A 26356-nucleotide genomic window follows, 5' to 3' on the forward strand; every position below is an offset into this window, starting at 1 on the left:
CTGAATTCTAATCCCTTATGTAGCAATAGTGGAGGGAGAATCTTTCCCCACCTGTGCTGGTGTTTAGTCGGTTTACCTTCCCCTCCAACCCTACTCCAGAGTCATCTCACATTCATACAGGCCCATTAGTCATCGCCCCCCCCACTCCACCATAAGCCTGCACTGGGCTGGGGCAGGAGAGGAGCCCCAAACTCCCCACAACAATTAGACCCATTCTGCTGAATATATCACCCCAACACCGTTTATGGCCTTCAGTAAATTATTCCCTTGTAAACAGAACTTCCTTGCCCTCTTTGCCAGAGCAGCCCCTGGTGCACTGCACCGCACACACACCAGCTGACCCACTGTGGGTTTAATAAATCCTTCCTGCTGCAAGCATTTCTAATGGGTGATTAATGATGTGAAGGTCAAATCCATTATGCACAAGTAAACTGAAGGTTGGAGAAAAGACCATTCAGTAAACATACTGCCCAACATTCACCACCTCATCTTCCCTGAGCCCGAGAACAGGTCTTACCGGTGCTGGGGTCGAAGCTGATGTGTGTGAGGTAGACGTCATGGGCGGAGAACTCGACGGCGTCGCTGGTGAAGCTCAGATGGCAGCTGACGGAGGTCTCTGGGTGCAGCAGGGCGATGGAAGCGGTCTGGGCAGAGGAGCAGGAGCCTATGAGGTTGGTTCCCGTCTCTCTGGTGGTGAGCAGTATCCTGGTGTCCCTGTCCCCCCTCACCGCTGCAGGGTGAGCCATCACCGCTGTCCTGGTGACCCCCTCCACCACCACCTGGCACAAACCAACACAGTGAGCCATAACACTGGTATTACTTGGGGTGAATCTCAAGTCTGTAAAGAAGTCTCCGCTCATTGTATACTTTCCTTCCTCTGCACTGATATAAAAGTTACGAGGACTGGTAAAAACAATTCCAGCTAGCCTCCACATTGCATTCACCTGTCCTGTGATTTAAATCCTATGTATGTGCAAATTGAAGTGAACAGCTGGGCCTATTCACTTCCGTGTTCAGTACAGCAACACGGTACCGGTTAACATCTCCATTCAGAGCCTTCTCCTTTAAGATTTGTTGTTCCTGTCGGAGTGTTAGCTACTGATCCAGATAGCATCTATCTAATCCACTCCACACTGATCCTCCTCAGTCACTCACTCCCAGCTAATTGGGAAAGATTCATATGTAAACACACGAACACATAGAAGCCTGTATCAGCCGGAAAGAGGGAGCTGCCTGGAAGAGACAGACATAAGAGGCGGTGAGAGATGTTCTTTGAGAGAGAGAGAGGAGAGAGAGAGCGCTCCATCTCAAAGAGGAAGGCTGGGCTAATTAATCTTCTCCATGCTGCCTGCGTGTCTCTTTGTGGAGACATCAGACCCACAGCAGGGGGTGGGAGGGGAGGGCCGTCACACACATTACACTGAGACAGCCATGATCATCTAGTACTGATCATGATGATGGTCTTATAAGCATCTTTATAGTGTCAGATGTTTACTGTGTAGAACTCTACCTTAAGACTTCAGGTCTGTTCTAGGGTTCACACATTGCTGTGAACTCCCATACGGACTCGGGAGAGGCGAAGGTCGAGAGCCGTGAGTCCTCCGAAACACGATCCTGCCAAGCCGCACTGCATCTTGACACACTGCTCACTTAACCCGGAAGTCAGACGCAACAATATGTCGGCGGAAACACCAAACCCTCACCTAACCCGGACGACGCTGGGCCAATTGTGCGCCTCCTCATGGATCTCCCGGTCAAGGCCAGCTGCGACACAGCTCGGGATCTAAACCGGATCTCTAGTGACGCCTCTAGCACTGCCTTAGACTGCTGCACCCCATCAGACGTCAATTCAACGTCTATTCCACGTTGGTTCCACGTCATTTCAATGAAATTACAGGGAAACAACGTTGATTCAACAAGTGTGTGCCCAGTGGGTAGTGTTGTACACCTCTCTAGAAACCGGAGTAGTGTATACGGTTTGGATAATCATGATTAAACCATTTGTTGTTGCAGAACATACTTTCATCCCATCTCTAACACACAAATGTTCTCTGGTAGCAAGGTTGTCGTTACAGTACCTCTCTGTAAGTCTTCAGCAGCCCAGGGATCTCATAGTAGACAGTGGTGGTGCCCGCATCTCTTGCCACGGCCACGCCCATTTTAGAGTCTATCTGCAGCACGCCAGTGGATGAGGAGCTCCAGGTACCCGGGACACCTGTAGGGAAGAGTAGAGCTGAAAAACTCCCCTTGGTTCAACACTCATCTTGAATATTCACACATCATTTACTGCAAGACTGTCTTTTCCTTCACACTCCTTCCCGCAGGGCTGACAATGGTAATGTTTAAATCATCTGCAGAAAAATTACTCCATTCCGAAGTAGATGAAAACAAACAAGGATATTGCAAAAGATATCAATATCACAGTGGAGGCTGGTGGGAGGAGCCATAGGTGGATTGTAATTGTTGTAATGGCTAGAATGGAAATGTGGTTTCCATGTGTTTGATACCATTCCATCAATTCCATTACAATGAGCCCGTCCTCGTATAGCTCCTCCCACCAGCCTCCATTGATATCACATATTAAAGACGCAACATCCCAGAGAACCATCGGAAACTGCATCAATCCAACGAAACATCCATTTTGTTCCAAAAAATTGGTCTGAACAGCTTTGCAGATAAGCCTCGTCTCAATTTCATGCACCTCGTTAGTACTACCGGTGGCATCGTACCTGTTATTTTACAACACCACATGAACCCCTCTTTGACCTCTCACCTTGGGGGCTGAGGAGTTGGGCGCTGAGGCAGACCACATCTCCCACCACCAGCCTTGTGGCGTCCTCGGGGTGGATGGCGTGCTGAACGGGCAGCGCCAGGTAGTCAGCCATGCCTGCCTGCTCCTCGTCCCACACGGCCAGCAGGGTGAGGCCCACGTTGACCGTCCGCACCGTCAGGGTGTTGTTACCCGGGCCCCGGCCCATCTGCACCAGGTCATCCCTACAGACAGACAGGAAAGGAAATGGTCAACATGTAGTAGGTTGGTATGAGTAACCAATGGCTTTCCTTGCATAATCAGTAATCAACTACCTCTGCCTGGGCGCAAGACTAAGTGACTCTCCTGTGGCCCAATCACATTCAGAACCCCTTAGTACCCCACCATGAGCCCCTTCCTTACTCTTATTTGGACAGGTCTCTCCTAAAGTAGTCTGGCAGCACCTTGATAATAAAGTAATGGAATCAATTTATTGTGCAGGCCAATGAGGGAATCCCTAGCCAGGCTGAGCAGTGCAGTCTCCCTTCTTCACACACTCCCATTAATTTAGCTCACTCAGGTGGAAACTACTCACTCTGAATGGGGAGGAACGAAAAGCAGTCTAAATTAATGTTGGGTACCTTGGGAGAGAAATGCTGGCTTAATACCCTGCCATGGTGCACTCATTAACTGTAGTTGTACTGCTGTAGCATCCGGATAAACAGACTTGGGCTGTGCAACTTTCACACATACGCACACTTTATGTGGCACTCTAACAGCAAAACACAGCAGAAAACCAGGGCTTTCACTTCTACATATTTCAATGTCAAGTACCTATCTTGTACGTGCCAATATAAAGTGTCTTCGGAAAGTACTCAGATCCCCCCGCCCCCCCCTCAATCTACACACAGTACCCCATAATGTCAAAGCAAAAACAGGTTCTGAAATGTTTGCTAATTTGTTAACAATAAAATGAATATTCAGACTCTTTACTCAGAACTTTGTTGAAGCATCTTTGGCAGCGATTACAGCGTATAGTTGCCTTGGGTATGATGCTACAAGCTTGGCACACCTGTATTTGGGGAGTTTCTCCCATTCTTCTCTGCAGATACTCTCAAGCTCTGTCAGGTTGGATAGGGAGCGTTGTTGCACAGATATTTTTAGGTCTCTCCAGAGATGTTTGATCGGGTTCAAGTCCGGGCTCTGGCTGGGCCACTCCAGGACATTCAGAGACTTGTCCCGAAGCCACTCCTTCGTTGTCTTGGCTGTGTGCTTAGGGTTTTTGTCCTGTTAACCTTCGCTTCAGTCTGAGGTCATGAGCGCTCTGGAGCAGGATTTCATCAAGGATCTCTCTGTACTTTGCTCCGTTCATATTTCCATTGATCCTGACTAGTCTTCCAGTCCCTGCCACTGAAAAACATCCCCAAAGCATGATGCTGCCACCACCATCCTTCATCCTAGGGATGGTGCCAGGTTTCCTCCAGACATGACGGTTGGCATTCAGGCCAGAGTTCAATCTTGGTTTCATCAGACCAGAGAATCTTGGTGGTTCCAAACTTTTTCCACTTAAGAGTGATGGAGGCCACCGTGTTCATGGGGACCTTCAATGATGCATACATGTTTTGGTACCCTTCTCCAAATCTGTGCCTCGACACAATCCTGTCTCTGAGCTCTACGGACAATTCCTTTGACCTCATGGCTTGGTTTTTGCTCTGACATGCACTGTCAACTGTGGGACCTTACATAGACAGGTGTGTGACTTTCTAAATCATGTCCAATCAATTGAATTTACCACAGGTGGACTCCAATCAAGTTTTAGAAACATCACGAATGATCAATGGAAACAGGATGCACATGAGCTCAATTTCGAGCCTCATAGCAAAGGGTCTGAATATAAATACATTTGCAAAATGTCTAAAAACCTGTTTTTGTTTTGTCATTAGGGGTTATTGTGTGTAGTTTGCTGAGGATTTTTCTTTTCTTAATTTAATCCATTTTAGAATAAGGCTATAACGTAACAAAATGTGGAAACAGTCAAGGGGTCTGAATACTTTCCTAAGTCACTGTATATTTAAAGAAATACACCACATATAATGCATTCAGGGGCGGCAGGTAGCCTAGTGGTTAGAGCGTTGGGCCAGAAAGGTTGCTAGATCGAATCCCCGAGTTGACAAGGTAAAAATCTGTCGTCCTGCCATTGAACAAGTTGACCCACTGTTCCTAGGCCGTCACTGCAAATAAGAATTTGTTCTTAACTGACTTGCCTCGTTAAATAAAGGTAAAATTAAAAATAAACATTTAAATGTAATTCAGAAAATGAATACCAGGGATGCTGTCGCCATGTTATATACAATGTTTACTTTGCTGCGAAGGCTACCAGACCTGATTGAATAAATGTATTCTGAGAGATTTAAGTGCCATATTCAATGTTCTGTTCCACTGGTAAAGGCAGAACCGTTTGGAGTGCTGTCATCTCTTGTCTAACTCTCTTTAAGCAATTTTTTCCTAAGAAATTGGAGTGTAGGACATTAGTGCTCTTCCAGGCTTCCTCAAACTAAAAGAGCACTCAGAGAGAAGACATGGCACAATATTTCCAGCAGCCTTGGTCCACACAGCTAACAGCCACAGACATCTCTTAAACCCTGCCACCCCATCTCAATCGTCTACCTGGCCTTACCTTCCCTATGAATATTTTCTTCCCCAATGTGTACATCTTCATACCAGTGGAGGCTGCTGGGGGGAGTAAAACGGCTTTAAAACATTTGCTAGGATTGAGTAATGTTTCATATGTTTGATACCATTCTATTAACTTCTTGGATATAGGGGGCGCTCTTTTAATTTATGGATAAAAAAACTTTCCCATTTTAAACCAGATATTTTGTCACGAAAAGATCCTCGACTATGCATATAGTTGACATCTTTGGAAAGAAAACACTGACGTTTCCAAAACTGCAAAGATATTGTCTGTGAGTGCCACAGAACTAATGCTACAGGCGAAACCAAGATGAAACTTCAAACAGGAAGTGAGCCAGATTTGAGGCGCTGTGTTCCAATGTCTCCTTATATGGCTGTGAATGCGCCAGGAACGAGCCTACACTTTGTCGTTTCCCCAAAGTGTCTGCAGCATTGTGACGTATTTGTAGGCATATCATTGGAAGATTGACCATAAGAGACTACATTTACCAGGTGTCCGCCTGGTGTCCTCCGTCTTAATTGGTGCGTAATCTCCAGCTGCATGTATTTTCCCATGTGATTCAGAGGAGAAACCAAACTGCCACGAATGACTTATCATCGAATAGATATGTGAAAAACACCTTGAGGATTAATTCTAAACAATGTTTACCATGTTTCTGTCGATATTATGGAGTTAATCTGGAAAAAAGTTAGGCGTTTTGATGACTGAATTTTCGGGGGTTTTTCTCAGCCAAACGTGATGAACAAAACGGAGCGATTTCTCCTACACAAATAATCTTTTTGGAAAAACGGAACATTTGCTATCTAACTGAGAGTCTCCTCATTGAAAACATCCGAAGTTCTTCAAAGGTAAATTATTTTATTTGAATGCTTTTCTTGTTTTTGTGAAAACGTTGCCTGCTGAATGCTAGGCTTAATGCTATGCTAGCTATCAATACTCTTACACAAATGCTTGTTTTGCTATGGTTGAAAAGCATATTTTGAAAATCTGAGATGACAGTGTTGTTAACAAAAGGCTAAGCTTGAGCCAATATATTTATTTCATTTCATTTGCGATTTTCATGAATAGTTAACGTTGCGTTATGGTAATGAGCTTGAGGCTATAATTACGAGGCTATAATTACGATCCCGGATACGGGATTGCTCGTCGCAACAGGTTAACTCCATTACACTAAATTCCAGCCATTATTAAGAGCTGTCCTCCCCTCAGCAGCCAACACTGCTTCATACAGTATCTCACGTACAAGTTGCCCTTCATTTGACTTTCAAGCCTGCACCGAAATAGTATAATTGTGGGGTTCTTTGTAACTTGAAAATGAAAACCTTTAAGGACCTTCACAGAAAGCAACAATCACTAGATGGTAACTTTACAAGTGAAGTTGTGCGGCTTGGTGGTAGTGACATTAAAAAATAAATTAAAATATAAGTACTTTGATTATATTATAAAAATATTGAAATAATTTTAAATTTACATTGATAGTCAGTAGATTTGGTCAGTAATTGTGGTCAGTAGTTATGTGGTTGAGTAGTTGTGTGGATATGGGCAGTAGTTAGATGTGTGGTCTGAAGTTGTGGAATGTAATTTTGTGGTTGTGGTCACTAGATGTGGAAAGCAGTTGTGTGGTTGTATCCTCACTTTTGAGAAAATGGCCTTTGAAGATTGTGGTACTTACTGGAGAGCTCTTTGTCTATACCCATTCAGCATCGTTCACACCCACCCATCTCTTTACGGGTTGAGCCGAGCGTTCTGTCCTAACAGCAGTCAAGCACCCAAGCTAACTTGCTAACGTTGGCTAGCTACTTCCAGACACAAATGAGAGAACAGCTCACGAACCATTGTACTCGCCCAAGCAGAGCTGGCTAGGCTGTTTTTATTTGATCCAGAGCATTGGTGACTGCAGCTGGGCTGCTGGCAAAAATGTATGCTTTTTTCCCAATGTTTACTGACACCGGCCATATTCAACGGGTGTTGAGCGTTCGTAAATTCATCAGTTATTCTGCACTCTGGCACACAAACAAAAGTGCTCTGAAATCAGAATAGATTGACGTAGCTGGTAAATTCTCCCTGGCTATCAACAGTTGTCGCAGAGACATTCTATTGAAATGGTTACTTGCATAGTGGATTTTTTTTAAGGACATGTAGCTAGCTAGGTAAACAATTAACCATAATCTCAATTCATGACATTACTTACCCTGCATGAATCTGCGGTTCAATGTTCTCTATAACTAGCGAAGCAAATGGCTCTGAGATACGAACAATATTACTACACAGATCATACACATAACATTAGCTAGCGACTAGGCTAAACCAACTAGGCTCGTAATTTAAGAATTGTATTCATATTTATAGATGGCATACAAGTTTGTTATTAAGGCATTTCTGACCAAAAACTAATTCTCCTGTGAAGTAGTGACGCGCAACATACACCTAGTTTTCAAGAAACGAGTCACAATTGTGGTCACTCTTTAATCTCCTTGTAATTTTGTCCCTCTGTGTCAGTGAGTATCCTAGCAAAGGTTCCGTTTTGGAATCTCAAGGACAGAGCTGTGGCTAGTATATAGCAGGCGATGGGTTACTCAAAACGCCCCTAGTTACAGATTAGTAAGAGTTCATACATTTTAATATTTTTCTCTAACTTGTCAAAATGGCAGTTTAGGGGCGCTAGTGAGAAAGCCATGGAGTATGTCATGTTTTCCGAGCTCCTGCTGAAATTGCATTTATTTAATACTTTCTTTGCGCTTTGACTCAAAAATAACTAGGAAACACAGCCTTTAAATTACATGCTTTACTTTGTTCAAATTATATTTGAGATTTAATGCATAAATGGCATTTAACCTGCAAAAGTTCAGTAGAGTCACTGACAAGAGAAAGTTATTTTGTCAGTGAGTTCTTCAACAAGTGGGAGCTGAGCTGCTCCACCTCTCGGGACGGCAAAACAAATTAACCCTGAGGTTTTTGAAGGCCAAGATTCTTGCTCTGTAGCTGAGGACCGAGCACCCACGTCGGGGATCTCAAGCAAGAAAGCCTGGTGGAAAACCTTGCATCGTTGTGGCTAAACTACACTTTTGTATTGATGTTCTTCGGCGTGCCAGAGAATTTGGCACCCATCTCCAGCTTCCCAGACTATGCCCCCAGCGCTGCTCGTGACCATGCCGCTTTCAATGATGTCAGGAATCTACTCCGCGGACGGTCCGACTTTTGGTATAGTGTGGCTTTTCCTGCCGGGCTCCATATAACGGCCCCGAGAAAGAGTTCCAAGACCCCATAAGGCGATGGCCTTTGTAAAGGCGAACATTCTACCGAGGTCGAACGAAGCAAATGGCTGAATGTTCACCTATTTAGCGATTAGGGTAATGGACGAATGTGTCTACCACTGTAGACTCGGTCTCTCTTCTGTAGATACTGTATAGTGTTGCCAGTGGTATCAGTTGATATTGTTATTGTTAGGTAACATTCGTGCCTTAGTTCTGGTGAGTCAATTCTCCTTCTGTTAACATTTAATTTATTACCATGAAGCTGCTCATTTATATTCCTTGAAGGTACACCCGTATCCAGGGTAGATAAAGCACAGGACCATCATACATTAAAATTTTCATGATAAAACTAAAAGAGCAGCCATTTCAATTGGTAAAAACACACCGTTCGCAATGTAAAGTGTAGAGGAAGATTCAGCAGGCCGTTTCATTACTGTAGTAGGAATACTGTATACTACACAGGTTATATCGGCTAACATTTATTCACCAAATTGGGATAACAGTTCATTCTTCACAAAATGTATTTTCTCGATTACCAAAAATGGACACACACAACCTAATACTAGGTGGTGATATGAATTGTCTACTGTCACCCAATCTGGATCGGAGCTCTCCTGAGGTATCATCAAAGACAATATCAACAATTCAATATGGCATATCCGATGCGTGGCATTTCCGCAATCCCACAGCTAGGGAGTAGTCTTTCTCGCCAGTTCATAAGGCCTTCTCATGTATAGACACGTTTTTCCTAGACAATAGATTTTTGCCATTTTTCACAGATTGTGATTACCAAACTAGTCATTTCGGGTCATTCTCCTCTTACTATGATACTACTTATAACGAAAACACAGAGTAATTATCGTCCTTGGCGGCTAAACTCACTACTGCTATCAGAAGAAACCTTTGTCGCTTTTATATCTCAAATTTCCATCTGCAGCTCAATCAAACCCCTGGAATGTCTCCTACAACTGTATGGTAATCAATGAAGGCTCATCTAAAGGGGCCAAATTATTTTGTACGGTGCATAGATTAAGGAAGTGTAATATTCAACGGCTTGGGGAACTTATAAATACAATCTTGGATTTGGCATATTCACACTCTTCAGCCGTAAATGTACTAAAACAACATTTGTCTGAAGTGTCAGAGTTCGATCTTCTTTCATCTCGACAAGCTTAAAATCTAATTAGTACATTTTGACATAAAATGATGAACACGGAGAGAAATCGGGGAAAATGCTAGCACACACCATACCTGAGATACCTGACAAGCTGGGTTACAAATGTATTGATCATTTAGAGGTCAATTCAAGCTTTCATAACTTTTACTCACAATAATACATTTCCGAATCCGCTGGTAATGCTACCTTACTCGACACCTTCTCTGAGAACGTATATATTCCTACAGATGAACCTGAGACTGTGTTGGCAATTAAATATATGCAGTGTGTGAAATCCCCTGGACCGACGAATTTCCGAGCGAATTCTTTAATAAAATCTCAAGATTCAATCTGAGTTGCCAAACGTCAGCCTCGAAACCTTAATGACTTGGAGAAGATCTGCAAAGAGGAGTGGGACAAAATCCCTCCTGAGATGTGTGCAAACCTGGTGGCCAACTACAAGAAACGTCTGACCTCTGATTGCCAACAAGGGTTTTGCCACCAAGTACTAAGTCATGTATTGCAGAGGGGTCAAATACTTATTTCCCTCATTAAAATGCAAATCAATTTTTAACATGCGGTTTTCTGGATTTGTTGTTATTCTGTCTCTCTCACTGTTCAAATAAACCTACCATTAAAATTATAGACGGATCATTTCTTTGTCAGTGGGCAAACGTACAAAATCAGCAGGGGATCAAATACTTTCCCCCCCTCACTGTACTTTTGATTTTGACCCTCACCCCCCTTTGTTCAGGGACACATTATTCAATTTCTGTTAGTCACATGTCTGTGGAACTTGTTCAGTTTATGTCTGCTGTTGAATCGTGTTATGTTCATACAAATATTTACACATGTTAAGTTTGCTGAAAATAAAACACAGTTGCCAGTGAGAGGACGTTTTTTGTTGTTGCTGGGTTTAAGATGTTTGCCTGCCGTTTTGAGTCCTCATCTCTACAGATCAAACTGGTTTCATAAAAAATGGTCACTCTTTTTTTCAAAATCAGAAGTCTTTATAATATACTACAATCCCTTTTCATCTGACACTCCAGAGATATTGTTATCACTTGACGCCGAGAAAACATTTGATCGGGTGGGTTGGGATTGTTTATTTTATACTCTCAAACAATTTGGATTCGGCGCCAATTTTATGTCCTGGATCAAAGTCCTTTACTCCTCCCCTATGGCTGCAGTGCGCACAAATAATAACCTTTCATCCTATTTTTAACGTGGGACAAGATAGCGTTGTCCTCTATCCCCTCAGCTGTTTGTCATCGTAGCCTTTAGCCATAGCAATATGTAATAGCACCACTATCAAAAGGTATTCAAAGAGGGTGCTTAGAGCATAAAGTCTCACTATGCGTGTGACATGCTATTATATTTGCCTGAACCGTTAACTGGTCTTCCAGAGATCCAGGTTCTACTAAAGACATTTGGTAAAATAGTATAAAGTTAATCTACAAAAAAGTGGCTTGATGACTATTAACCCTTCTGTCATGCAAACTTATTTTAGTCACGTGCCCTTCAGAGTGACTACACATAAATATTTGGGGTCACACACAATTTCAAAGATCTCTATAAAGCCAATTTCCCTCCCTTGATCCCCAAAACAGGATCTTGAACGCTGGGATTTACTTTCTTTAGGTGGAAGAATTAACACAGTTAAAATTAACGTATTACATTGGTTGTAGTTAATTCAATGTATTCTTATCTGACAATGTTTTTTTCATCTCCTTAGATAAACTGATATCTGCAACAAGAAAAACCCTCGGATACGTTGCAGAGATCTTGGTCTAGCACTTCTGAACTTTCAATATTATTATTGTGCAGCTAATATAAGAATAATTCTGTATTGGATGACAGAAATCCCTGCTGTTACAGGCCCGAAATGGTTGACCTTGGAGATCTCATCCTGTGGCCCAAACTCCATTGGCAGCATTATTACTCTGCTCAAAACATGCATTAGCGGAGCCTGTTTCCAAATACACATTTACATATAAATACAAATACACTATTGTAAAACATTCGCTGAAAATCTGGAAACAGTTCAGGCGATCGTTTGATCAGTAAATTTGCAACTTCTGCCCCATTATTAAAGAACAATACCTTCTCTCCATCATTATTAGACCGGGCGTTTCATATCTGGTCTGGAAAAGGGATCCCCTCACTGAACCACTTGTACATTGATATGGATTTTGCATCTTTTGAACAGCTAGTACAAAAGGTCAATATTCCTAGATCTCATTTCTTTAGATACCTGCAATTGCTTAGTTTTGCATTTTCATACCCTAGTCACTTCCCATCACTCCCACCTATCTCCCTTGTAGATTATATTTTTTAAAGTGAACCCTTATATCAAAGTGGGCATGAGTTTGATCTGTACGTTAAACCTCTTGAAACTAGGGGGCACTATTTTCATTTTTGGAAAAATAACATTCCCAAAGTGAACAGGCTATTTTTGGACATGCCCAAAAATGACATATTTCTGGATATCAATTTGAGACTTTTTCATTTGAGAGTTTTCTAAGATACTGCAGAGACCTATAGAACCTTCTGCCTTCATTCCATTATTTGGAGTGACACCACAGGAGGCCCTTGGGCATCATGCTGACAATTACTACTCTTCTAGCTAGACGTCTTCTACTACTCTTCTAGCTAGACGTCATCTACTTTTTAAGTGGAAGGATTGGTTTCCTTCTCTTTTTAACCATTGGATAAAGGAAGTTATGCAATATCTCAAGCTAAAGAAAATACCCTACTCCGTTAGGTGGATCTGCAATTGCATGTTATAATATCTGGAAACCTTTCCTTTGTAGAAAACATGGACCCAGCTAATTTCACAACTCCACAACCCAACCAACCCATTTGTATATATATGTTTTTACTATTTGATTATATTACTCAATGTATATCATGCCTGTTTAAGTCTGGTTTTGGAGTGGGTTTGATTTGGTAGGGGATCCGTGTGTGTTCTGCCTGCTATCTGTATAATCAGAAAAGTGATGTGTTAATGCAGTTACTAAAACAGCTGTACCGTAAGTTCCATAGTGAATATTTTGAACATATACAGTGGGGCAAAAAAGTATTTAGTCAGCCACCAATTGTTCTGGATTTTTTTTTCTCATTTTGTCTGTCATAGTTGAAGTGTACCTATGATGAAAATTACAGGCCTCATATTTTTAAGTGGGAGAACTTGCACAATTGGTGGCTGACTAAATACTTTTTTGCCCCACTGTATGAATAGCAGTGAAGTAGACAAATATTCCTTACGCTCTAACTTTGTCTAACTTGTTGGGGTGGTGGTCAAAACGGTCAAAATGTTGTTGATGCGGTCACAGTACTTAATTGCTGTCACTTTATCAAAATATATTTTGGTTCAAACGCCAGCAGAAAAGTAGACGAATATGTAAATGCTTTAACTTTTTGTCTCAGTTGTTGTGTGGTCAATATTTGTGTACAGTAATTGTGGTCACTTCTCTCTCCTCATAATTTTGTCCCTAAGTGCCAGTGAGTATCCCAGCAACAGTTCCGTTTTGGAATCTCAATAATGACACAGAGCTGTTGTTAGAAAAGAGCAGGCGCAGGTTACTAAAACTGCTCTATCTAGAGATTGTTACACACGATTCCAAATCCACTTCCCAATTTGAAAAGCAGAGAATTAGGGAAATATTTCATATTTTTGTCTAACTTGTTGGGTTGGTGGTGAAAACGGTTGTTGTTTGAAAAATAATGAATCTGCTTGCTTCTGACATAATTTACAGCAGCTAGAAAGAGACTAGAGCAATTTACTAAAATGGCTCGTTACAGATTGGTATGCACAATACAATTGCGGATTTGACCAGCAGAGAAGTAGGGGAAATGTCATACTTTAGAAAAAATGTCTAACTCGTTGCGTTAGTGGTCAAAACGGAGGACGTTTGGGAAAAGTTGGAAGAACATATGCACCTAAAACAGCTGTACCGTACCGTAAGTTCCGTAGTGAATATTTTGATTCTGCGAACAGATATGAATAGCAGAGTAGACAAATATCCCATCGACTCTGACTTTGTCAAACTTGTTGGGGTAGTGGTCAAAACGGCAGTTGTTTGCAAAAACGTTACAGAAAATGTGGTCGATGCAAAACTGTTGTAATTTTTTTGCCCGAACGCCAGATTTGAGTCGCACAGAAGTAGACGAAGATGGGAACACTTGAACTTAGTCTAAGTTGTTGCAAAGTGGAATAATTAGCTGATTTGTGTCAAAAGTTACAGGATTTTACTTAGAGAATGGCAGTTGGAAGTGATGATGTCAAAATGGGGATCATTATAATCTTGATGAAAAGCAGATGTAGGCCCCCACAAAAAAATAGACCATCAGTTTAATAACGTAAAAGTATAACATATCAAAAAGTGGTATTTACAAACAACTCGAGTGAGACCATTCTGGACGTTTTGAACTTTTGAGCGGAGTTTCTAGAACAAGAACGAAGAAGAACAAGAAGATCGACTAACTAAGATAGGGCTCTTGCTGCGCAAACCCCACAATTAAACAGAAAAAAACATTTGTGAACTTACCTGTTGGTGGTGAATGTGAGCAGGGAGTTGTGGCTGTGAAGGACCTCTCCAGTGTTAGCATGGAGGTGAACAGTGAAAGTAAGCACCATGCCCAGAGGAATAGCAGACAGGCTGTCCCTGGAAGGGTTGTGGATAACTGGACTGGTGCTGAAACGCAGGTACGACACAGGGGCCACCTGGGAAACCACAGAGAGGGATAGACTACAATGTAAGGAAATCTACTTAGACCGAAGTCAACTGCAAGCAATCCATCTCTCACTAACAGTCTTAAAACATGTTGCCATTTGTCATGACTTTATAATGGCATGAATTAAGATGCTAGACATAAGTATGGGTAATGAAGTTTTGGTTATTGGCAACATTTGCATGAGATGCGGTAAACTTTAATTTTTTTTTATTTTTTATTAATTTAACAAAATGACTTCATATTCTCATTCATTGTACTGTTTTAACATTTTATTTATTCCCATTGGGACAATAAAGGTTCATATAATTTAATTAAGGAGCAGAGGGTTTCACCTTCACTGCGAGGACCAGGGTTTGATTGACACCGAATGTTTCCTGTGAGGTCACCAGCAGGGAGGAGGAGCCCGTGAGCGAGCCGGAGGACAAGAGGCCCTTCTCATCCACCTGGACAATGGTAGCCTGGTCAGGACAGTCCAGCACTCGGTAGGACAGAGCAACCACACCGTCCCTGTTCACACACACACCACCAGAGTTAGTAGCTTTCCATTTTCTGGAGACGACTCAAGCGGTTGGTTTAATATCAAGAGTAGGACACTATAGAGAGGATATGGTGTCATTTGAAATGGAACTGAAGAGGTAATGTGCAATGCTGAGTGCTCAAAGTAAAATGTTGAGTTTTCAAAGTGTCTCAGGTGTGAAGCTAGGTAGGTACAGTTGAAGTCGGAAGTTTACATACACTTAGGGAGGAGTCATTAAAACTCATGTTTACAACCACTCCACAAATTTCTTGTTAACAAACTTTAGTTTTGGCAAGTCTTAGGACATCTAGTAATTTTTCCAACAATTGCTTACAGACAGATTATTTCACTGAATCACACCTCCAGTGGGTCAGAAGTTCACATATACCAAGTTGACTGTGCCTTTTAAACAGCTTGGAAAATTCCAAAACAAGATGTCAATTAGCCTATCAGAAGCTTCTAAATGACATCATTTGAGTCAATTGGAGGTGTACCTGTGGATGGATTTCAAGGCCTACCTTCAAACTCAGTGGCTCTTTGCTTGACATCATGAGAAAATCTCAAGAAATCAGCCAAGACACCAGAAAAAAAATTGTAGACCTGGTCTGGTCTGGTTCATCCTTGGGAGCAATTTCCAAATGCCTGAAGGTACCACATTCATCTGTACAAACAATCGTACGCAAGTTTAAACACCATGGGACCACGCAGCCATCATACTGCTCAGGAAGGAGACGTGTTCCGTCTCCTAGAAATTAACATATTTTGGTGCGAAAAGTGCAAATCAATCCCAGAACAGCAGCAAAGGACCTTGTGAAGATGCTGGAGGAAATGGGTACAAAAGTATCTACATTCACAGTAAAATTAGTATAGACTTATATTGACATAACTTGAAAGGCCACTCGGCAAAGAAGAAGCCACTGCTCCAAAACCACCATAAAAAATCCAGACTACGGTTTGCAACTGCACATGGGGACAAAGATCATACTATGTGGAGAAATGTCCTCTGGTCTGATGAAACAAAAATATAATATAAATATATATATAAAAATATAACTGTTTGGCCATAATGACCATCGTTATGTTTGGAGGAAAAAGGGGGAGGCTTGTTAGCTGAAGAACACCATCCCAACCGTGAAGCACGGGGGTTGCAGCATCATGTTGTGGAGGTGCTTTGCTGCAGGAGGGACAGGTGCACTTCACAAAATAGATGGCATCATGAGGAGGAAAATTGTGAGGATATATTGAAGCAACATCACAAGACATCAGTCAGGAAGTTAAATCTTAGTCGCAAATAGGTCTTCCAAATGGACAATGACCCCAAGCATACTTCCAAAGTTGTGGCAAAATGGCTTAAGGACAACAAAGTAAAGGTATTGGAGTGGCCATCACAAAGCCCTGACCTCAATCCTATAGAAAATTTGTGGGCAGACCTGAAAAAGCGTGTGCGAGCAAGGAGGTCGACAAACCTTACTCAGTTACACCAGCTCTGTAAGGAGGAATGGGACAAAATTCACCCAACTTATTGTGGGAAGCTTGTGGAAGGCTACCCAAAACGTTTGACCCAAGTTAAACAATTTAAATGCAATGCTACCAAATACACTCAATTAGTATGTAAACTTCTGACCCACTGGGAATGTGATGAAATAAATAAAAGCTGAAATAAATCACTCTACTATTATTCTGACATGTCACATTCTTAAAATAAAGTGGTGATCCTAACTGACATAAGACAGGGAATTTTAGCTAGGATTAAATGTCAGGAATTGTGAAAAACCGAGTTTAAATCTATTTGGCTAAGGTATGTAAACTTCCGACTTCAACTGTAGGTCCCTATTCCCTTACCGGTTAGTCTGGAGTATGAGCCCAGAGTTGGGAGCCATCAGTATCTCCTCAGCCTCCACAGCTGGATTAAGCATGTGCAGCTTGTCATAAACCTTGATCAAAGGGAAGAGTTGACGGCCTAATTAACTGGAGGTTTTTACCCATCCTTTGATGTTTGGGTCTTCGTGACACGACATAGTCTAATGCAGTTTGAAGTGGATGCACACGACACGTCGCAGGCCAATCTGCCTTCTTATCACTTTACAAAGTTACACTTTAAAAAGGAGAAGTTAGCTTTTTTTTTTACAACCAAATCTCTATTATTGATGTAAATGGCACATTATAGAAGGGCCCGGAAACCTTTTTTTAAATAGCAATTTCACTTGTTTTTGAGAAACGTACCACAACCAGCGATTCACTTCCACCTCCTTGTTGTACAGTATGGGGGATTAGAAAGAAAACAAACAAAGGCTCCAAAAACAACCAAATTCATCCTGGTACAAACTGAAATGCTCTCAGTATCGTGATGAAGGTATTTAGAGGCCGTTCACATGAAATGGTGTCATTACGAACTGCAGCGTTATGTTTGTTTGAGAACCGAGCGATACCTCTTCATCCATTCTAGCAGCAGGCTTCAGGGAGCTGTAGTCTGGTTAGGAGAAACAGCTCGAATCGCACAAAATGGAGTAACATTACGGATAAAGTGTGGAATTACGCAATTTCATGTGTACAACATCTAAAGACCTGCATCACGATACTGAGATCCATTTCTAAAAGAACGTATTTGGGCATTTTCGGGGACCCCGTACTGCACAACGAGAATGGAGGAAGTGAATCGCTGGTTGGGTTCAGTAAAAAAGATAACTAGTGAAATAGCAAATAAAAGGGTCCAAATACTTTAACATTCTATTTACATAAAAGATATGGTTGTTTAAAAGCAAACTTCTGCTTTAAGTATTCAACCACAATCAAAACATCATTGATTTACATTCTGACTTCTCAGCATGTTTTCTTGCAGTGTTTGTTCACTTTCAGTTTGTTTTTAGGCGGAAGGGAACAGGAAAACAAGCGGAGGTCCATAAATAAGCACTATAAACTGAGTAGTCATGTCATATATTTCTGAGACAGTGTGATCCTGCCATACAGAAAAACCAATCGCAGTGCTGTTTCTGGGTATGAACACCAAGAGAGGTACTGTGTTATGGTAGTAGTAGTATACTAATTTCTCAAATCCAGACCTCTAGGCCAGTAGTACTACTGATTTTCATTGTTAACCTTTAATAAGGGACTGATCCAGACCTAGGACACCGGGAGATTGAGATCTCTGACCCATCAGTCAAATAACTACAAGGGAGAAAAGAAAAACAGCGAACCTGGGATATGAGTTCCCCTGGCATATACAATACCAGTCAAAAGTTTGGAAACACCTACTCATTAATAAGGTTTTTCTTTATTTTCACTATTTTCTACATTGTAGAATAATAGTGACAACATCGAAACTATGAAATAACACATATGGAATCATGTAGTAACCAATAAATATATATTTTATATTTGAGATTCTTCAAAATAGCCCTTTGCCTTGATGACAGCTTTGCAAACGATTGGCATTCTCTCAACGAGCTTCATGAGGTAGTCACCTGGAATGCATGGTAAGAAGAAGGGCGGGGGGGTATGCCTTATGGTTAACGAGACGTGGTATGATCACAACAACATACAGGAACTCAAGTCCTTTTGCTCACCTGACCTAGAATTCCTTACAATCAAATGTCGACCACATTATCTACCAAGATAATTATTTTTGATTATAATCACAGCCATATACACCCCCCCAAGCAGACACATCGATGGCCCTGAATGAACTTCATTGGACTCTATGTAAACTGGAAACCACATATCCTGAGGCTGCATTCATTGTAGCTGGGGATTTTAACAAGGTTAATCTGAAAACAAAAAACTCCCCAAATTTTAGCAGCATATCGAATGCGCTACCTGAGCAGAAAAACATCCTGGACCATTATTACTCTAACTTCCACGACGCATACAAAGCCCTGCCCCGCCCTCCTTTCGTAAAATCTGACCACGACTCCATTTTGTTGCTCCCAGCCTACAGCCAGAAACTAAAACAGGAAACGCCCGTGCTCAGGTCTGTTCAACGCTGGTCCGACCAATCTGATTCCAAGCTTCAAGACTGCTTCGATCGCGTGGACTGGGATATGTTCCGCATAGCGTCGGACAACAACATTGATGAATACGCTGATTTGGTGAGCAAGTTTATTAGCAAGTGCATCGGTGATGTTGTACCCACAGCAACTATTTAAAACCTTCCCCAACCAGAAACCATGGATTGATGGCAGCATTCGTGAAAAACTGAAAGTTCGAACCACTGCTTTTAAAATCAGGGCAAGGCAACCGGATGCATGACCGAATACAAACAGTGTAGCTATTCCCTCCACAAGGCAATCAGTCGCAACGGCTCAGACACGAGAGGTACAGTGCCGTGCGAAAGTATTCGGCCCCCTTAAGTTAATACTTTGTAGTGCCACCTTTTGCTGTGATTACAGCTGTAAGTCGCTTGGGGTATGTCTATCAGTTTTGCACATCGAGAGACTGAAATTTTTTCCCATTCCTCCTTGCAAAACACCTCGAGCTCAGTGAGGTTGGATGGAGAGCATTTGTGAACAGCAGTTTTCAGTTCTTTCCACAGATTCTCGATTGGATTCAGGTCTGGACTTTGACTTGGCCATTCTAACACCTGGATATGTTTATTTTTGAACCATTCCATTGTAGATTTTGCTTTATGTTTTGGATCATTGTCTTGTTGGAAGACAAATCTCCGTCCCAGTCTCAGGTCTTTTGCAGACTCCATCAGGTTTTCTTCCAGAATGGTCCTGTATTTGGCTCCATCCATCTTCCCATCAATTTTAACCATCTTCCATGTCCCTGCTGAAGAAATGCAGGCCCAAACCATGATGCTGCCACCACCTTGTTTGACAGTTGGGATGGTGTGTTCAGGGTGATGAGCTGTGTTGCTTTTACGCCAAACATAACGTTTTTCAATGTTGCCAAAAAGTTCAATTTTGTTTTCATCTGACCAGAGCACCTTCTTCCACATGTTTGGTGTGTCTCCCAGGTGGCTTGTGGCAAACTTTCAACGACACTTTTTATGGATATCTTTAAGAAATGGCTTTCTTCTTGCCACTCTTCCATAAAGGCCAGATTTGTGCAATATACGACTGATTATTGTCCTATGGACAGAGTCTCCCACCTCAGCTGTAGATCTCTGCAGTTCATCCAGAGTGATCACGGGTCTCTTGGCTGCATCTCTGATCAGTCTTCTCCTTGTATGAGCTGAAAGTTTAGAGGGACGGCCAGGTCTTGGTAGATTTGCAGTGGTCTGATACTCCTTCCATTTCAATATTATCACTTGCACAGTGCTCCTTGGGATGTTTAAAGCTTGGGAAATCTTTTTATATCCAAATCCGACTTTAAACTTCTTCACAATAGTATCTCGGACCTGCCTGGTGTGTTCCTTGTTCTTCATGATGCTCTCTGCGCTTTTAACGGACCTCTGAGACTATCACAGTGCAGGTGCATTTATACGGAGACTTGATTACACACAGGTGGATTGTATTTATCATCATTAGTCATTTAGGTCAACATTGGATCATTCAGAGATCCTCACTGAACTTCTGGAGAGTTTGCTGCACTGAAAGTAAAGGGGCTGAATAATTTTGCACGCCCAATTTTTCAGTTTTTGATTTGTTAAAAAAGTTTGAAATATCCAATAAATGTCATTCTACTTCATGATTGTGTCCCACTTGTTGATTCTTCACAAAAAAATACCTTTTTATATCTTTATGTTTGAAGCCTGAAATGTGGCAAAAGGTCGCAAAGTTCAAGGGGGCCGAATACTTTCGCACGGCACTGTATGTGGCAGGGTCTACAGTCAATCATGGACTACAATAAGAAAACCAGCCCCATCGCGGACCATGATGTCCTGCTCCCAGACAAACTAAACAACTTCTTTGCTCGCTTTGAAGACAATACAGTTGCAACGACACGGCCCGCTACCAAAACATGCGGGCTCTCCTTCACCGCAGCCAATGTGAGTAAAGCATTTAAACGTGTTAACCCTCGCAAGGCTGCTGTGTTTACGGACATGTTCAATCAATCCTTATCCCAGTCTGCTGTTCCCACATGCTTCAAGAGGGCCACCATGGTTCCAGTTCCCAAGAAAGCTAAGGCAACTGAGCGAAATGACTATCACCCCGTAGCACTCACCTCCGTCATCATGAAGTGCTTTGAGAGACTATTCAAGGATCATATTCACCTGCACCCTACCTGAAACCCTAGACCCACTCCAATTTGCTTACCGCCCCAATAGGTCCACAGACAACGCAATCGCAACCACACTGCCCTAACCCACCTGGACAAGAGGAATACCTATGTAAGAATGCTGTTAATCGACTACAGCATCCAAAGCTGCAACCCAATTGAGATGGTTTGGGATGAGTTGGACCACAGAGTGAATGAAAAGCAGCCAACAAGTGCTCAGCATATGTGGGAACTCCTTCAAGACTGTTGGAAAATCATTCCAGGTGAAGCTGGTTGAGAGAATGCCACGGGTGTGCAAAGCTGTCATCAAGGCAATGGGTTGCAACTTTGAAGAATGTTGTATTGTTGAACACATTTTGGTTACTATATGATTCCATAGTTTTGATGTCTTCGCTATTATTCTACAATGTAGAACATTTTAAAAAATAAATAAAAACCCTTGAATGAGTCGGTGTGTCCAAACCTTTGACTGGCACTGTAGGTGCCTGCATAAATATAGTACCTGGATCTGGAGTTCATCACTGAGCTCTAGTAGCTTCCTCTCCAGTTGTCCAGCCTTTGGGTCGGTGACTTTGAGCACCACCTTCAGCCCCGTCCTTCCTTTAGTCTTCCCTGTTACGCTCATAGCAAAGTTATGCTCTGACTGGAGTTGGAAAGAGGCCTACAAAGAGATAGGCATTTTAATCAGTGAATGAAAGCAGAAATAGAGTTAGAAATGAGACAGTAGAAATATCAGATGTTCTTTCTCTGGTGTAGGTGGAGCATCATTTTGTCCTAATTCAGTCACTCTGATACAAAGAATCATAGGAGCTCAAAACAAAAGATCCGACTCATCTATAAATTAATCAAACTAGTTTTTCCACTACACTATTTATGGCTCATTATAGAATCAGTTGAAAACGAAAGTGCCTGTGGCCTTGAATGGAACCTTTGTCACTCATCAAGAAGAAAACCTTGAGATTAAAAACTGGTTCCCACCTCAGCATGTCGTGATTGGAGTTCCAGGATGTCTCTCTTGGTGGTGAACCAATGGAAGGTGAGGCCAGGCAGGGTGTTGCCAAAGGAGAAGGGGGTCTGACTGCTGGTGAGCCCTATCACATACACAGGCATCTAGGAGAAGGGACAGGATGAGGCAACTCAAAGCAGCTCACACATCTGTAAGTCCTGATATTCACAATATAACCCATCTCAATTAGAGTGAGGTATGTCCTGTGGACACTGTCAGAGACCATTTGAGATTACAGTTAATTTATCACGTGTTACCTGTGTCCCAGTCTTCATTCTGGTGATAGGGGCCCGGATGCGAATGGCCCTCAATTGCACAACTTCAACCTCTACTTGATCCTGTTCAAATCAAATCAAATCTAATTTTATTTGTCACATACACATGGTTAGCAGATGTTAATGCGAGTGTAGCGAAATGCTTGTGCTTCTAGTTCCGACAATGCAGTGATAACCAACAAGTAATCTAACTAACAATTCCAAAACTACTGTCTTATACACAGTGTAAGGGGATAAGGAATATGTACATAAGGATATATGAATGAGTGATGGTACAGAGCAGCATACAGTAGATGTAAACAGTAAACAAAGTGGCATAGTTAAAGTGGCTAGTGATACATGTGTTACATAAGGATGCAGTCGATGATGTAGAGTACAGTATATACATATGCATATGAGATGAATAATGTAGGGTAAGTAACATTATATAAGGTAGCATTGTTTAAAGTGGCTAGTGATATATTTACATCATTTCCCATTATTAAAATGGCTGGAGTTGGGTCAGTGTCAATGACAGTGTGTTGGCAGCAGCCACTCAATGTTAGTGGTGGCTGTTTAACAGTCTGATGGCCTTGAGATTCATAGGAAACATTAGAATAGAAGTACATCACTTTCAGTTGGTGAAAAAGAGATGATGTACCGATGATCTACAGGTATTTTACCTGAGAGACAACAACAAGCTTCCCAGTCTCGGCATCGACAGCTTGAACCAGTCCTGTAACTGTGACGTTGCCAATGGCAATGCCCCTGACATGACCTATGTCGTTAACAGATGCCATCTCCTCATTGGCCATGGAGAAGAGGATGTTGGACTGGGGCTGTGGGCCGCCCTCGGATGTGATCTACAACATGGAGACGAGGTAAAGGGTGGTGTCTGTGTGTGTCATAAATAAATATGGTAGACTAGCAGTTTCACGTGACTAGCAGTGAGGATACTGACAGCATGTTCAACTCTTGTCAATGTGGGGTCTTTACATTTGTCAAGGCAATCAAATCATGCACAGTCTGTTAGAATAATCAACACTAGAGATTTGGAGATTAAATCAACAGGTTACTCACAGGGTGTGTGTATTTACAATGACTTAATATTCAGTAATTAAATAGCATGTAGAGAGCTTCACAAATGCAAAGACCACAAATGAGCAGTTGCACAACAGGTCAGCTGGAAAGGCCTATTTTAAAAGCGTATGCTGATTCAAATTATTTTCACAAAATGAGATTCTTTAAACAGGACATCCTGTCTTATCAGTGTGGGGGACAGCAGGGGCAGAGACCAGAGTCTTCCCACAATAATCTGAAAATGTATCAATCCAATGTACCTGCATCATGGCTCCGATTATCAGAGTCATTTTCCTGGGGATCAGTTTGAATGGTGGGAACACCTAGAAAGACCAAAACAAAAATGAGTGTCTTTCAACACACATAATATAACATCATTGGACAACATGTTTCAGTGAGTCTCATGAATACCCTCCTACCTCTATTTGCTGAGGAGCAGACGCAATCTTCCTTCCAGTTTTGTCTACTAGCATAGCAGACACGCTGGTCTGTCCAATTGCTAAGCCTTTGACCAGGAAGATTGCCGTGTCCTTCTCTGAGGGATCTGAAAGTGCTCTGGGGAAAACACAACATGAATTGTGAACTCAACGTCTACTTTACTGAAATGTAGGCAAAATATACATACCGCAGTGCATGCAGGAGTAATTCCTATCCGTTTCTCCATTCCCAGTGACAAAGGCAATGGCAATGTGATGGTCTGCATGTAATCATATCTGCTCTAAGAACAAAACTTTATACTTCTATGATTCATTAATGTAACAGTAACTTACTGCAGAGAGATGATACCGGACGCTGCACTGAGTTTCAGATTCAAAAAGCGGAAATATTTGGCCAAAAAGGGCTTCTTGTTGTCATCCAGAACCCTGACATGGGCTTTCACAGATTTACCAATCTCCACCTGCAAGAAACCAGTTAATGTTTTTTTAATACGACAAGCACTATTTTGGGCTCCAATTGCATTAATAATTTGCATAAAAGTTTTTTTTTTTTATACGAAGTATACAAGCAGCTACACTCAAATTCAAGTCGGCTTTATTGCCATGAGAGGATCGACCAAAATTCACAGCATCTTAATCCTGTTTGTATGTATATATCCATTTATTGAATACTTCACATAGTGTGGTTTCAGAAAACCAGTGATACACAGCCTTTGGGTCTCTGCCCTGCAGGATAAAGTATTGAGGCTGGCCACTGACCTTGTCAACCACTCGGACATAAACCTCCAGTATGTCTGAGATGTGGACCGTAGCTGTAGCAGGGGCTGGGAAGGCCAGGCAGAGGTCATGAACCATCACCTGCACTGTCCCCGGCTGGACTGGAACCACCTAGAGCACATGGAGAGGCCACAGTGACGAAAGGGTTTATATGACGTTTTCATTTTATGTTACAACCTTTCTCAAGGCACACGGATGTTTCATCAATTCGGCATTCAGAGCATCACGTCAGCTACAATATTGTTAGAAAGTAGGATAATAATGGGCCACGGGAGGTGTTGGAACTAAGACAGGTATAGAACACATCATCATACATATATTTAACCATGGTGTGCTAACCCTATATAAAGTACACTTAAAAGAGAGTGATAGGCTCAGCAGCATTGTCATTCTGAGTGTTCCGTGATTCTCCTCACCTCAGCAGATCCCTGGGCCTCCTGGTACACCACATCTGCTATCCCTCCAACACTGGTGTTGACAAAGAAATACCCAGAGCCCTCCCTCAGGGCTAGGTCAGCCTGCAGGATACACAACAGGAGAAGCCATGGATGAAAGCATGACAGCACAATGGACATGATGACAAAGAAGCAGTCAAGGCCCATCACAATATCAGCTGAAAGGTACATGTTTTTCACATCATGGGCCACAAGTAATAATTTGTAATTATAATGAGAAGCCATGCTGAGTGGGCCATCTGTGTGAAATATATCAGCCAGGCCAGTGGGCCACCTGTGTGTAATATTTCAAGTAGAGATGGGCAATACAGAAAGAAAATCCATATCACAATAAATTGAACGATAAAGTTTATAACATTAATGTGCAGCAAAGTAAAAAAAAAAGAAAACTCCTACTACTACTTTCAATGTTGTAGCTATCAATTGTCCAACCAACAATCAACCATATTAGCAAAGTTATTTCACTTCAAACTTCAAATTTCTCTAGTAGGGCCTTATAGGTTATTTATTATAATGAACGATATCAGCAAAATGTCCACAACAAGTAGTCGGGGTCTATAATTTTTTTCCGGTTTATCATCCCAGCTCTAATGTCAAGGCATCATAAATCCAGTGCTATCAGCTAGTTGGGATCTGTGAGCAGTCAGTGATACAGAGGGAGACTGAATGAAGGGGTTACATGGCAGCTAGTGGTGCCCAGTGAGGGAAGACTGGAGGACCATAGAAATGGGATACATGAAGCAGATATTACCTTTGACAGCGACAGTGAAGGATGGGTCACATTATATTCTGTCAGCTCTATGCCATACATTTATCTGCAACACTACTGAACATTTCACACAGGCTCCAGTTCTTACCCGCACGTCAGGGTGGTTGTATATGGTGACAGCTTCAGGACTGACGGTTACATCTTCCACCAATAGGAGTTCCAGAGTGGCTGAGACAGGGGTCAGAGGGTCAAACTGCCAGGAAAGGGGGTGAGATAAAACAGGATGGGTGCCATGGTCACAGGTGTCAGAGTGACACCAAGATGAGATTACCCTACATGGCGGTGTTCTTAAAAAGTTGAGTTCTGTGGTT

At 42.1% G+C, this 26356-nt stretch overlaps 1 protein-coding gene across 1 annotated transcript in view; it reads right to left on the reverse strand.

Annotated features, from left to right (window-relative positions):
* Positions 1-26356, reverse strand: part of nup210 (nucleoporin 210) — a 59253-nt gene that overhangs the window by 4768 nt on the left and 28129 nt on the right. The window contains exons 19-34 of the mRNA XM_035741304.2: positions 26134-26238; positions 25238-25339; positions 24804-24932; positions 24378-24505; positions 24027-24162; positions 23868-23930; positions 23211-23390; positions 22531-22611; positions 22246-22377; positions 21770-21928; positions 16951-17042; positions 14924-15098; positions 14405-14580; positions 2774-2994; positions 2079-2215; positions 518-779 (exon numbers count right to left, since the gene is read on the reverse strand). Coding sequence (XP_035597197.1) covers positions 518-779; positions 2079-2215; positions 2774-2994; positions 14405-14580; positions 14924-15098; positions 16951-17042; positions 21770-21928; positions 22246-22377; positions 22531-22611; positions 23211-23390; positions 23868-23930; positions 24027-24162; positions 24378-24505; positions 24804-24932; positions 25238-25339; positions 26134-26238 — 2278 coding nt within the window. The remainder of the gene's footprint in view (positions 1-517; positions 780-2078; positions 2216-2773; positions 2995-14404; positions 14581-14923; positions 15099-16950; positions 17043-21769; positions 21929-22245; positions 22378-22530; positions 22612-23210; positions 23391-23867; positions 23931-24026; positions 24163-24377; positions 24506-24803; positions 24933-25237; positions 25340-26133; positions 26239-26356) is intronic.

Source organism: Oncorhynchus keta, chromosome 28 (assembly GCF_023373465.1).
Source record: "Oncorhynchus keta strain PuntledgeMale-10-30-2019 chromosome 28, Oket_V2, whole genome shotgun sequence".
NCBI lineage: Eukaryota > Metazoa > Chordata > Actinopteri > Salmoniformes > Salmonidae > Oncorhynchus > Oncorhynchus keta.